Source organism: Pezoporus wallicus, unplaced genomic scaffold (assembly GCF_028554395.1).
Source record: "Pezoporus wallicus isolate ANWC-B61680 ecotype Strahan unplaced genomic scaffold, APGP_CSIRO_Pwel_v1 contig_11693, whole genome shotgun sequence".
NCBI lineage: Eukaryota > Metazoa > Chordata > Aves > Psittaciformes > Psittacidae > Pezoporus > Pezoporus wallicus.
The window spans coordinates 291,235-305,766 of NW_026642504.1; the positions used below are offsets into that span (position 1 = coordinate 291,235).

The following is a 14,532-nucleotide window of genomic DNA, read 5'->3' on the forward strand; positions in this document are numbered from 1 at the left end:
ATGTGCGGCTGTAGAACAGGAAACAGAGAGAGAGGCAGTGGCAGCAGGAGAGGTCTGGTTGCAGAGCTGACTCCAGGCACTGCAATTAGAATTTGCCAGGCGGCAGAAGTCACCCTGTCCAGAGAGACAGCTTTGAAGGGTGAGCAGCGCCCAGCCTTCATAGACACGGTTGGAAACACTTGACACCACCGGAGCGACCGGCGGCAGAGATGAGAGCGGATCTGAGGGCAGGAAGGAAGCCAGCGCAGCACCTGGATGCTGCGTGTGCTGCGATAAGAGGTGAAAGCAAAGCGCCCTTACTGGGGTGAGGCAGCAAATGCAGGAGTCTGCAGGCACCGACAGATGCGCAGGAAGGATAAAGAAGAAAGTGGCCATGCTATTAGCTCAGGGGATTTCTTCAAAGGAGGAAAGGACAGTGCTGCAGCTGAAGGCAAATGGACTTTAAATTTCCAGGCTGAGGCAACTTGTTGCTTTGAATACAGATATTGAAGAGCAAGCCTGAAAGCATCTCTACAAAAGAAGTTGCCTCTGATAAAGATGAAGAGACTTCTTTCTGCTGCATGTGGCCACCGACCGCGTAAGAACCTCTTTCTGCTAGCATCATCACCCAGTCAAGTGTCCCAGGATACAAGTGGAGTTTAAAGTCCTCCTGCATGGCCTACATGAGAGGAACAAGGGGCATGGAGTCTACTGTAAAGCTCTCAGTGATTAGGCTGGGATGAGAGACCCTTATTGCATGTCATTGTTAGGATAAGTGCAACTAGCAGCAGAGATGCCTTCAGAGGTTGCTGAATGCCTAAATACTCTCTTAGGGCACCTTGAGATTCCAGCCACACTGTTGTAAAGGAGAATGACCAGCTTTGTTGAGAGTATTTCTAAAGATAGCTTGGAAAGAAGATACAGGCCTTGGTGGGCTGAGATGCCCAAGCAGGAGACAGTGTCTTGCCTTGTAGTCAGACTAAAGCCTTGGATGGTGTCTTGCCTGGTGTCCTGCCGGACCTCAGCCAACACAACAGAACCCATGCAGGGACTGCTAGCTGTGGGTGATGAGCTTTGTGTCCTCAGGATGGGGCACTGGAGAGCAGAACAACCCATGGGGAAGCTGGAGTGATTAAATCAGCTCTTGGTTTGCCTTATGGAGAGATGGTTTCCAAGGACAGAATGGGAAAACCCATCTATTTTAAAACTAGAGGCAGCTTGCTGTCAGTCAGAGCAAGAGGAAGGTGACCACTGAGTGTACATCCTGATACTTCCTGAGCACTTGTCTCAGGCCCATAATATCTGGGGTTTGATGGAGCTCCCTTCTGAAGCTGCTTGACTTCAATTTAGCCCAAATTCCCCAAGCCAAAGGCAAAACAGACTTCACCCATGCTGGGGGCTAGGTACATCTCATGCTGTTCGAAAATGTGACGTGGGGAAAAATTATGCTACAATCTGGCAAAGCAACCTCTTGCTCCTGACTTGCTGCCGATGCCACTGCCTTCAGGGGTGTAGGCAGCAGCACAGCGCATTTTGGTCAAGCCCTGAAGACTATCCAGGGGCAAAACTGAGATGTGAACCTGTGGCTGTGAGATGACACAGCAGCACTGTGTCTGGTGTGGGTGTAAAGAGGCAGCCAGAGCCACCCAGTGACGCTGAGTGCTGCCAGCCTCGGCTTCTCTAAACCACAGAGACTGTGCTAAACAGCTCCTTGCTCCTCTTGGGGTGCAGCTTGGACCTTTGGGAGCAGCAAACAACCTTCTGCTGACCCCGAGTAAGTGATGCTCTGGAAGAGAGCTGAGGCTTCTCCTCTGCCTTTGGCCGTGGTCCTTCCTGCAGTGATGCTTCAGCTCCCGATCAAAGGCTGGGTTTTGTCAACGTCCGAGTCCTTCTCTCCATGTGAAATACATAACATGTCCTCCCTCACCTTTCCTGACAATCCCAAGTGAGTCACTTAATGAACTCCCGAGACAGCATTAATTAAATACACGCTTTTTAACAAAACTTCAGTTTGTTTGTTCCTCTTCAGCTGACCCTTGAACTAATGAAGGGCTTTCCATTGACCTCTCACACCCTACAGGCAGTTAAATCTCAGTGAAATAAGGCAGAGAAGTGGCTGCTTGAAGAGCAATTCGACAAGATTACCCAAGGTAAACACGTTCTTTATTACTTTGTATAATAGACAGGGTTGGGTGGGTAGCTCCAGTTCTTCCTGAATAGTCCTGCATCCAACACCCCACACAAATGAATCCAGCTCCTGAGCAGGGAAGTACACTCCAAACTGCATCCACAGGGACCTATGCTAGGTAATAAATAGTCCTAGCTGGTGGCATGGCCCCTGATACAGCTGGACTTCATAAGCAGGAAAAGCAAATACTAAACCTGAACTTCAGCTGGGGTTTGGGGATGCGCGGATCTAGAACCAAATCCAAATCTAGAACCAAAACTAGAGGGGAAGATTTTGGCTTAGGACCTTCCTTTGCCATTACCTTGCATGCTGGTGGCCTGTTCCCAAATGATAAAGGCAGAGCCCAGCTTCCGAAAGCATCACCCCGAGGTACCCAGGGAGCTGATGTGCTGGCAGCTCGTGCCTGACGGGTGCCCCTCTCTGCTCAGGGGCAGCCCTGGATGAGCTCTGAAGTGGCTGTGGGTGTCCCAGTTTGTTTCACTGTTGTTCCCCAATCCGTTCATTTTTAATGGAGCTCGGTTTGGTTATTTTTGCAGCGTCCAAATTAGTTTTGGGAAGTGCCTCATTGTAAGCTTTCCAAAGGATTACACCCGTGTCCGCCCAGCTCTGTAATTAAGTCTCTCTGAGATTTCCACTTCCAGCAGAAACAATGCACTTGAAATAAAGCCAACGGTTCAGGCAGGTACTGGTGCATTTTGTCAGCAGGGTAAAGGATGCCTGAGTTGGGGCTGGAGGTATTTCCTGCCTGTCTTGTGGCTATGCTGTTAGCAGCAGTGGCTTGGGATAGCAGAAGCTGGGGATGCTGCAGGGTGTTAGCACTTGCTGTAATGTACTTCCAAGGCAGGCTGCAGGACTCTGGAGGTGGCTGATGTGGGTGGTTCTGCTTTACTTTCCATCTCACTGCCAGTGTCTAGAGGCAGGCTTGACTTATGGTCCAGGAACCCCAAGGAGAAACAACCATGGAAGTGCCCCCTTTGATCCTATGGAGCATTTGTACCCCACAACACAACTAACAGGAGTTTGGGGTGCCTTGAACAGCACTCAGCTCATGGCTACTGGAGAAGCCTGGTAGTGCAAGGAGCCTAAAGGTGAAGTATCAGGGAGCATAGTGATGGTTGGCTGTGCAAACAGAGGAGGTGGCCCTGGGTGGCAGGGAATGGGGACCGAGGTGCCACTGCCGTCTGACAGACACAAAGCAGTTCATCTGTCCATGTGGAATAAAGCCCTGGAGACAGGAGAGAACAAGCCATGTATGAGAAAGGAAAGAGCAGGGACAGAGGGGACCGAAGAAGAAGACGTAAAGTGGGAGGAAAGAAGCGCAAGCTGGGTTCAAGAAATGTGAGGGATGCTCGGAGCTGCTGTGTGCTGGAGATTGGGGTTAGGTACACACGGTGCTGCCTGGGCTGGTGGCAGCCCCTCTTTTATTAGCTCCAACTGGTTTCTGTTTGTTTGTACCAGCCTTTCCTAAGAGAGCCCAAAATAACTGTGCCTGCCCCTGCATCCCTTTCTTTTCCAAATGCACACATGCTGGATGAGGCTCGGCTGCCTTCCTCCACGGCTCCTGACACACAGACTGTGGGCAGCCTTGCTCCTGGAGGCATATGGTTGTGACAGCAAAGCCTTTGGCCTCTGTGACTGTGCAGAACGGAGCCACACTCATGGCAAGGTTAGAAACTGGAAGGCAAAGGGGAGACGAAGTGTATTGGTGGCTCTCACACCATTTTAGTGCCTGCTTCATGGGGTTTCTTTCCGGATGAGTCTTTGAAGTGCTGGAGCTTGACTGCGTGGCATCTCTGCTTCTTCAGCCAGCAAAGCATCGTTGCTTGGGCTGCCTGAAGAGAAAGGCGGAGGCTGTCACAGCCTCTGTGGGTGTCAGAGCTGCTACTGTGGGCTGGAGCTCGTGCAAGGTTTCAGCACTGCAGACAGGCTTGACACCCTCTGCAGAGCACCCCAAAGCCTCTGCTGTGACCCCAGCCCTGCTGCTGGCTCGTGCTGTGGTACTGCCTCCTATGGCAGCTTTCCTCCGATGCTCCCCATAGCAATGTTCCCATTTGGGAAGCAGAGGGATGGTCCCTGAGGTCATTACAGCACTGGATGCAGAGAGGGGCAGAGATACGCCCCAGACCTCACTTCAGGCAGGGCACAGGAAGCATTATTCTCCATGCCTGGAGATGCCTGGGGATCCCTAGGACCTGCTGCCATATCCATTTCAAAGGGGCAGCCCATCCCTCACCATCCATTGGGATAAGGGCTGCACTATTGCCAGGCTTGCAGGTGATGCTTCCAGCCTAGGCCTGGGACTATTGTGGTGATTTCACTTAGTCTAAACTTCTTCTGACTGCCCATTGCCCCTTCTAATCAGATCCAGACTGCCCTGTCAAGGCATGAGCTTGTATCTCCTTATGGCAGCATGGCCATGGTGGGGCTTGGAGATGCTGGTACCAAAAAAGTGTTCCCTGGAGACTCCTGCTTTGTATATAACTCTGGTCCCTAACAGCTTCATTGCAACTGTGCACCCACCTTAGGGAGCAGAGACTTAGTTCCACTTCAGCAAGACAGAAAATAGGCAAGAAGGCAAGCAGAACCCCAGTGCTCTTGGATAAAAGAACATTAATGCCATTAATACCCAGCAATCAGAATTTCTTAGAGAGAGAACAGTGCTGCATCCCTTCCCTCCTGCTCGTCCCCTGCTTGTTTAATGAAAATCAGAGACAGCCATTAAAGAGCTGCTTAGCATTTCAATACATTTAATATCCTCACTGATAAGGGAACGATGGATATTACCAAAAGGCCTTTCTTAAACTCTCCCCTTCTGCAGCCGGTGCTCCTGGTTTGTGTTTGTCTCGATTCCAGCTCCAAACCATCTCCTTCAACAAGGAAAAATTATGATAAGGTTCTATTTTTTAATATAAAGGATATTAATACACAGCGTTTCTGATAATGACAAGGAGGAGAGGCATGCCAGGCCTCCCAGCCTTGACCTGAATCAATCGGGTGCTGATTGCTTGGCTGGCCAAGAGCCACACACAGTCCTACCTCGTCACAAGTGATGCCAAGGGCTCACCCTCCCCACTGGCACCGGTGCAGCATGAGGAACTCTGATGTACCAGATGAACTGTTATATTGACGTAGATAACTTGCTGGCATGGTTATATATTAGATGCCAGTTCAAGGGGCTGTCCCCTTGCATTGTTACATGGGGTACACTGGAGTTCACCCCAGAATTACCTCCAACAGGTCAGGCTGGGGCACCAAATGCAAGTTTTGCTGGTGGATGCCACAGCCATGGGAAAGTGCAGGGGAGGATGTACCCCTGAATGGGTCCTGGATCCCCATCCTATCCTGCTACCCCCAGAGCTTTGCTGGGGAGCCCAGGGCATGGGGGGAAGCCAACAGGTACCTGGTTTGTTTAATCACAGTTTTAAAAGGTCCTTGGATTCAGGGCTGTTATCTGTGCAAGACATGGAGGGGGTATTGTGCATGGCCATCTGTGGGGAGGGAAGCCCCACTGGGACCCCTATCCCCCACCTTCAGGGGGGCACTGCTTTGCCAGGAGGATTCTGAATCTCTTTGCAACGTTGGCCTCATCCTCATCCTCATCCTCATCCTCATCCTCATCCTCATCCTCATCCTCATCCTCCTCATCCTCATCCATCTTCATCCTCATCCTCATCCTCATCCTCATCCTCATCCATCTTCATCCTCATCCTCCCACAGATACCTTGTGAGTGGGATGCACATTGGGCTTGGAAGAGAGCATCCACACCCCATCATGTCTCTTCACTCCTCCTTCTGGGAAAGGGATGTACAGCAGCAGACAGATGGATGGACAGGCATCGGGGGGCTACAGCGACTGGCAGCATGGCTCTGCTCCCTGCCCTGGGCACCCCCTTCTGCAGGGATTGGAGGGGGGTCCTGGAGATGGTGACATTCCCTTAATGACTGCCACCAGCCCTGACCCGGGGATGCTCGGCCCTGCAAATACTACAGGAGAGCAGAAGTGCCTGGACATTGCTTTGCTGGCTCCAGGAGGAGCAGGGACAGCGGAAGCGAGCAGAGCTTCCTTTCTTGCTAGCCCAGGCACAGATTTGCTCTTTGCAAGGCTGCGATGAGTGATCCTGGGTGCAAAGGTGGGTGAGAAGGGCAACAGCCACTTAGGTCTGAGCTGCTGAGTTAGTGAGGAGGTAAATGCACATTGAGCTGGGCCGTGCTAAAAGGGGGTATAGAGAGGCTTGGCTCCCTTCCTTTGCTGATCCTCGCTGTGCTTTCCTTTCCCTGCAGCATCTATAAATATCCTCCCCATCTCCGTTTGTGGCTCCTGCGATACCCTGTGACGGCGTCCACGGCTGGATCCTGGTATGGAAAAGATCCACATTTCCAGACAGGAGCATCCCAGGCTTCTCAGTAAGTGTTCATACCCTGTACCAGCGTGCACACTGACAGTGCCCAGCCTCCAGGCACCTGCACCCATCATCCACACGAGGCACATCCTGACCACAAAATCAAGTGTCCAGTGAAACCACCTGCCCAGCGTGCGTGCTCTGCACTACAACACGCAGCTCTCACTGAGTCACCAAAGTCCTCCATCAAGGCTCAGCACCCTGCTGCACTCACCACTGCATGCAGGGAGCCCAGTACATATCATCCTCTCACGCCAAAACCAACTGTATCTGAGAGGCCTCCCATTCCCTGGGAGGGATTTGGGGAACACTAGTCTGGTGTCACTGTGTCCTTGCTCCTGCATAGCCCCCTTTACATTCTAACAGTGCCCAACCACTGCAGCTTCTCTGGGCTGCAAAGCCAAAAGCTGTGGGGAGGTGCAATATCTGGTAGCCCTGGGCACCTTTGCAAGGCTTGGAGGACCCATGGTCCTGGGACTGTGTTGGAGGTCTGCAAGGTTAACCCCTTGTATTAGAGCATCACACGCAGCAGGCATCATTTACCACTGCAAAGCCAAAGCTGGCTTCTGCTTCCCCAGAGATTCATTTCCAGAGCTTGGGACTGAGGTTGTGGCAGTGTGGATGGTGTCCCTCTGGCATGCTTGGGCATTGGGTGGCAAAGAGCTGAGGGATCCAGCACTGAGCTGTGACAAGTCCTTTGAGCACAAGGAGATTGTGGGGTTGGAGTAGCAATGCAATAGCTGGCAGAACATCAGCTCTCCCACCGGGTGCAGGTGGGAGATCCCATCATGGCATCACCCTTGGCCTGACAGCACCACTCACCCTCTGCCAGATGCCTTGGGAACTGTTGGATTCCCCCCCCCAAACCACGGCTGTGTCACTGCTCTGGAAGCCCATCCCATGATACCACTGATGACAGGATCTCTCCAGCGCTGTCTCTGATAGACGGCTTCCCAGGCAGGCAGAGCAAAAAACCTGGAGGGATCTGCTACCCTGAGCTGTTCCCAGGTCCTGGTGATGAGTGGTGCAGACACATCCCTGCAGGCACAGCCCTCATCCGTTCTGAATGGGGAATTGTTGCGAGACAGGCAGGGAGCCCCTCTCACTCCAGCACGTAGGAAGCTGCTGACAGCACTGTGAGATACTCCAACACGGGGTCCAGCATCTCCAGGGAGCACACTGGGATCCAGGGCAGGATGGAGGGTGTGAGACACTCCCCTCCTTCCCAAGCCCACTGAGCAAGCCTGGGGTGAGCTTCATTCAAGGGATGAACAGTCAACAGAGCAGGATGCCTGTCCTTCCTCACATGCCTTTTCCTGGGGTGATTGCTGAGGGCAGGGGAGGGCTGCGATCACACATGGGTCCTTTGGCCAGGAGCACACGGAAGAGCGAATAACCCCACTGCAAGAGTCAGCATCTGTGATTACCGCGGGCAGGTATTAGCGGTTGTTCAGCATTTAAATGGGGAAACGGTCACGGCCACTGCAGGGGGTCTGTTGACAGATGCTGAGTGTTTAATGCCGAACAAGGTACTCACCTGACTCAACAACTGTGGCAGCTCTGAGCAAGTGGGATGCAGGGGTTTCCTTGGAAGGGCTGTGGGGAGGATGCTCTGTGCTCCCCAGGCAGCCGAGTGTACCTATTGCAGTGCACCCTGCCCCGTGCGTGGCCTTGCCCAGCCTGGGACAGCCGCTGCATCCTCCTAAGCTCTGCTTTTGAAGGCTTTGGCCCTCTTTCAGGCAGCCAACGTGGCTGTAAATGGCTTGGATGTTACCAGCCCTGGCCGTGCTGTCCCCTGCTCCCACTGCCCCAGCTCAGGGGTGAGCAGGGAGTGTCTGTCCCAGGACGGTGCGGCATGATGGGGTGTGTGGGGTGTCTGCCTACCTCTTCTTGCCCCAGACATACAAGAGGAGCACGTGCAGGGGATTTTCCTCCCTGTGCACAGCGGGACTGGGGGGTAACCCCATCCCCTTCACTCCTGACCCCGACTGAGTGCAAACTCCCCGCCGGGCCACGGCTCAGGCTGCGAGTTTGTCTCTTGCAGACGGGAACAGCGAAGAGCAGTGGGGAGCACAAGAAGCGGTGGGGGCCATCACGGGCCGGGAGGACGGACGGACGGATGGATGGGTGGCAGCGGGGAGCAGGAGCCCGCCGTCCGGATGCTGAGGCTGGGTACAGCGAACGCGTGTGTTGCGGGAAGGGGGGCTCGCTGCAGAGCCCACCCAGCCCATTGGCTTGCGAGCCGTGACAGGCAGGCAGCTCCCTCCCCGCCAGCGCTGCCTGTGTGGATGTGAGCAATGTGCGCAAAGTGCCTTCGCATTAGCCCCGTTGAGTGCCGTAGCGCCGGGCGCTCGCTCGCAGAGGTGCTGGCACAACCGAGGTGGCCCTGTCCCGTGCCTGGTGGCACTGCCGGACCATGGCATGGGCACAGGGGGACCTGACGTCCTCACTCTCCATCGTCATCGCTTTGGCTGCCTGCCTCTCCGCCACCACCAGCGAAGGTAGGAACCCGGGGCGGCCCTGGAGCGACAGGGCAGTGGTTGGGGGGACCCGCAGGATCATTGCGGTTGGTTGGATGTGTCCGCATGGGCTTCACTTCTCTGTATTCCCGGGGGGGCACGGCTCCAGGTTCCTGCCTGCTTGAGTTTGCTGATCCTGGAGCTTTTGCACCAGAGGCTAAACTTCGGAGCTGGGCAGGAGGACTTGATTCCTGCAGCAGCGCTGCCAGCTCTGGCCTCCCTTCAAGGGCTCTGCTGCAGCATGCGAGGGTGGCTGCAGAGGGGACACACACGGCAATCCCCATCACCAGAGCTGGCAGCAGCACGGGGCTGTGCTTGCTGGACGGAGCAAACGGGTGGGATGTGGGGAGCTGGGAGGGCAATTCGGTGGGAAACTTGTCACGAGGGAAGGGGCTGGAAACTTCCGAAGTGGAAAGCAGGGATGCAGCCAGGGACCCTCTCCTGACAGCTCGGTGTCAGCAGTGTTAGGCCTGCTCCCTCTGCCTGGCCACGCTGCTGCAGCTGCGCTCAACCTCCTCGGCAGTGCCACCCTGCTCCGGTGTCCCCCCTTGGCATCGGGAGTGCTGCTGACACCCACCCGCTCGCCTGCCTCCTCCTACACTGGCAGTGGCAGCACGGCTGCTTCCCGGGTCTGCTGATCATCATCACCCGGAGATCTGCCGTTCCTGCTCCCAAGCGTGTCCTTGGCACCGGCAGTAGCATCCTTCCTTCCTCCCTTCTGCTACACCTGAGAGCCACAGCCAGCGCAGCACATCCCTCTGCAGTGAGCCCCCGTGCTGCTGTCCCTGCCCGGTGGTGGCAGTGGCATCTCTCCCCTTCTCCTGCCTCTGCATCCCTGCCATCCTTTCGGCATGCCGAGGCCCACGGACTGGCACTGTGATGCCTCACACACTTTGCAGCACCCACTGTGCCGGGTCGTTGTGCCTGCTGCCATCTCGCATTACCCACCATACCTCCCCTCCCACCAGCCTATCTTCCTCTCCAGTATCAGCCATTTCCAGCTATTCTGGTCCTAACCCTGTTTTCTGCCTGCTGTCCGCTTCCTGGCACTGCTCCTGTTCCTTTCCTCACTGCTTTCCTGTCCTTGACGGGGATTCACTGGTGTCTCTCTGCTGAGGATGGGCTGTGTGGGTGCCGGATAGGACCCCAGCATCCTGATACCCCAGCCCTTGCCGCCCTGTGCCCAGGGCAGGGTGCAGTGCAAGATGCTGCCTGTGTTGCTGGTGGCTCTAGGTGCTGCAGCCCTACAAAGCCAAGCAGCTCTGCCTGAACTTGGGTAACCCTGGGCATGGACAAGTGATGCAGAGGCGCCTTTGCTTTCCTCTGTGAAGGAGATTGCTGGCTGCTGCATTGGGTTTTATAGTGTGTGTATGGAGATCCAGGCCCGGACTGCTGCCTGCCTCTTCCCAGCTGGGAAAGACCTGGGTTTCCTGCAAGACTTTTTGGAAAGGAAAGCTGGTCTCAGTAACAGCCTCGGTCAGGGGGATACGTGGGGCTGGGGATAAGCTGGGCCCTGGTGAAGATCAAGCAGACAAGACCTAGGTTAGACCAGGTAGAAGGTGCTGGGTGGCATCAGGACAAAGTATGGGATCCTGCAGGATGATGGTGGTGGCCCCGTCCGCTCACAAGGTTGGTTGTGTCTCCAAGGGTACTGGGGCTGATCAGTGCCAGCCATGCGCTGCAATCTGGGCAGTGGAGTGGGGATGCGGCTGCAGGCTCCTGTGAGCATCCAGCACCCCAGGGTGCTGCGCTGTGCTCATGGCACTGCCCATGCTGTGCCAGTTGTTGAGCACCCTGGTACAAGGATGGGTCTAGAAGCATAGAGAGATGCTGCAAAGTGCAGCACAACCCTCGTGCCTCCCGCGCCCCGGTTGTGCTGGGCTTTGCTATCCCATCTCTGCAGCCTGTGCCTCAGCACAGGGGGTATCCATAGTGCACAAAGGTGCCCAACGCTGCCAACCATAACCTCTGCCCGCTGCACAGCCACAGTGCACCTCTGCCCGTGCCACCCAGCACCCCTGGTGCTCATTTGAGGGTTGTAGGGTAGGAAATTGCAGCCACAAAGCAGATTTGAGACTGGTGCGCGCTGCACTCTGTGTGCGCGTATTGGGAGGCAATTGGTGTATAAAGACTTGTATTAACCTGAAGGAACGGCTTCAGTCTGATTTTATTCCCCTTCCAAGAGCTCCCAGTGCCTTTCTCTTTGCTGAAAGATTGGTTCCAAGAAGTTTCAAGCTTATATTTTTTATTATACAATTATATATAAAGATATTTTATTATAATTATTATAAATATCTTTATATATAATTATATAACTATATATAATATATCTTTATATATAATTAATATTATTATAATAATTATAATTATTATAAATAATATATTCTATATATTGTTATATAGTTTTCATTCGTTTCAGTCTTTCTAACAGTATGTGCCCTGGAAATGGGAGGAAAAGGGAATCTCCATTCCATGGTAAATCCCCACATTTTGGCGTGGCAGCCACTGCAAAGCGCTTTGAAAGCCAAAGCTCAGATTCTTTATAGATGGGCAGAAATTTGCAGGATATGGGAGATTTCCATTTGGAACACTGAAGAAAAAAAAGAAGTCCGAAATTGTTAAATTGCTTCAGAGCAGGGCAGCAGAAAAGTTATTTTCAATAATATGGAGATAGTGTGATAGACTAAAATATTTACACTATTACACGCTGTGTTGCATTGGTGAAAAATATCAGAGCAGGTATTTTATATGACACCAGCAGCTGAAGTTAAATAATAAAATATGAAATATCTCTGCTTTATGGAAAGAAAATCGCACGAGCAGAAATTGCCACATTTGAGGCTTGGCCAAGGGGTGACAAAATCGGATTTTCTGCCCGAAAATGGCACTTGGAATGCCGCTGCTGGGGTCTGCTTGCTCCCAAGCGATGGCTCTGGCTCGGCTCTGTCCACCATCAGTGAGGTGGGTGACCCTTCTCCCCATCGCAGCACAGACCCCATGGCCTGCGGGTGGGCTTGGTGGTACCTCGGTAGGGATCATGGTGCGGCAGGGAAGGGGGACCAGGGGACATCTCCTGCAGCATTTCAGGGCTCATCAGGACGGCCGAGGCAGACAGCAGGTGATGGGGATAGGATGGTGTACAGGGACTCCACCGGGAAGGATGCAGTGCTGATGACACAGGGATGCTCGTCCTTTCCCTGCGCCATGGGTCAGTGATGGAGACGTTTTGTTCCTCCCTACAGCAGGGATGGTATGTGGGAGAGCACCAGGATCCTTGGGAAAACCCAGCAGCTGAAACAGGAGCCAGAGGAAGGGTTTGTGGCGATCTCCCCTGCTAATCTCTCGACTGTAATCTCATTAATTGCCCCTCTGCTCAAACAGAAAAAGAGGTAAAAGCTCATCTCCGCATTTATTCAGCGCTACTTTTGTACCCCTTCAATGCCGAAGTCGGGGCTGCCAGAGAAGGAAAGCTCTGAAAGGGAGAGGAAATAGCTTTTTCCATTGTAAAAAGGCTGTGAGGATGCCGTGTTCCTCCGTAAGAATAGGAAACAAGAGGTTTTAGGTACACAGACTTTTAGTGATGGGGGCATGGGGAAGTGTTAGTTTAAACCAGAGCTGATTTGGGCTGTGTTTGCAGGAAAACAAAATAAAATCATTTTGGGGTGTGTAATATCTTTATTACTCCCCAAATGCTGCTATAAAACAAACACTTGCAGGATTTTAGGATCATGGGGGAATATTTCTGGTCTTTCTTTCTCATCTTCATTTCCATCTGCCTCATATTAACAGCTTCTTATAGTAAAACTTCTGGAAAATCTAACCCAAAAGATCTCAGACAAATAACAGAACAGGGCACAAATTGCACTCACTCTGTGGGCTTTTTATTCGCTCTCCTTGGATTCTTGTTTTCAGAAATAGTGAGGGATTTATTTCCAGTGAAAAGAAATGGGCACCATTTTGGTGACGGTGGAAGCCGATCTGACGGATCCAAATTTAAGTATAACTGAAAACCCAATGAATTACTACAGGGACAAAGGAATTCCCTATTTATCGTTTGTTTTTTAAACTGCTGAGAAATAGTTAGGAAAAAAATATTTTACCTAAAAGAAAAGCACAAAACCCAAACCCAACAAAAAATCACAAACCCCAGCCCTAAAAGAGGCTCAATTAGGGAGGGAGGTTGAGCTGCTCGTCCCATGCATTTCTCTGCGGTCGGCACTTGTGGGTCCTGGTGGGTGATGCTCTGTGAGTGCTGATTTCATCAAGACACCCTGACACCTCGGCTCATTGTTTCGGCCGGGTCCTGTGTTCTGTGCCTCCCCGCTCGCCTCCCTGGCAGCCTACGGTGCTGCCTTTATCTCCAGGGGTAAATCCGTTCATGTGATAACTCCATTCGTACCCTGACAGGTTTTGATAGTTCGGTGTCCTCACCCCAGCGTGTTTGCTTGAGCAACACTCAAAATTATCCCTTTGTCACCCAGAAATGGTTAACCCCTGAGCGGAGGGATCACGCAGCCGTGTTTCCTTCATCAAGAAACAAAAATCCCCATGTCCTGCCTGGGTAGGTGTGTGGTCATAAATAACAGCATAAAGGACCTAAGTCCTTTACGGATCAGGTCCAGCCACACCAATAAAGCCTAATGAACGGTGCTTGGCCCAGGGATACCGTCGAGAAAGCTATTCAATATTTATCTGAAGACACGGGCAAAGGCAGACCCATCCCTGCCTTCCCTAATCCGTTCCAATGGCTCATCAGCCTCAGCCTTAAAAAATTGGACCCCTCTTTTCCCTGATATAAATTTCCCTGGTTCACCTTCCAGCCATTTGTTCTTGTTAGGCATTTCTTGCTAGATTAAAGACCCCGTATTCTAATGCTGTGAAAGCATGCTGGGTGCAAGCGGGTGCAAAATTGGGCTTTGCAGTTACCCTTCTCACACGTTTTTAGTTCCATCCCTGGTATCATGGCTGTGCCTGTGGTACCTTCTGCCCTATCTCCAGTTTCTCCTATTTTAAGTGCCTTAAACATGCAAGTGAGTGGATAGACCATCTCAATCCCAGCACCAAGGGCACACACAAGTCCCTGATCCTTCCTTGGTTGAAATACCTTTTGTGTTAGGTACTTCCCATACGATTTTTAAGGGCTCTCGTTTCATTTCATTACTGGTGGCGTGAGACATCCGGCCCTTCCCTTCAAACGTTTTCAGTATTGGTATTTTTGTCTGTGAAAACGTTCCGTTTTAGAAAAAGCTATTTTTTTTTAAGAGAGCAAAGTAAAGCAAAAGCCTTTAAAAAGGAAAAAAAATTAACTTGCTTGGATAATGTCCCCGTGGCACAAAGAGTGGAGCGTGGTTTAGGGTGGCTGACTGCTATGAGATCAAAAGATGAAATCAGGGGGAAAAAGCATCCGACAGCCTGATGGCAGGAAAACTGCCATCCAAAACCCCTT

At 52.4% G+C, this 14,532-nt stretch overlaps 1 protein-coding gene across 1 annotated transcript in view; it reads left to right on the top strand.

Moving 5' to 3' along the window:
* The first annotated feature begins 8,756 nt into the window (after nucleotides 1-8,756).
* The window catches only part of EPHA8 (EPH receptor A8), a 44,300-nt gene continuing 38,524 nt past the window's right edge, over nucleotides 8,757-14,532 (top strand). Inside the window, exon 1 of the mRNA XM_057430807.1 lies at nucleotides 8,757-9,068. Within this exon, the coding sequence (XP_057286790.1) occupies nucleotides 8,984-9,068 (85 nt within the window). The 5' untranslated portion in view covers nucleotides 8,757-8,983. The remainder of the gene's footprint in view (nucleotides 9,069-14,532) is intronic.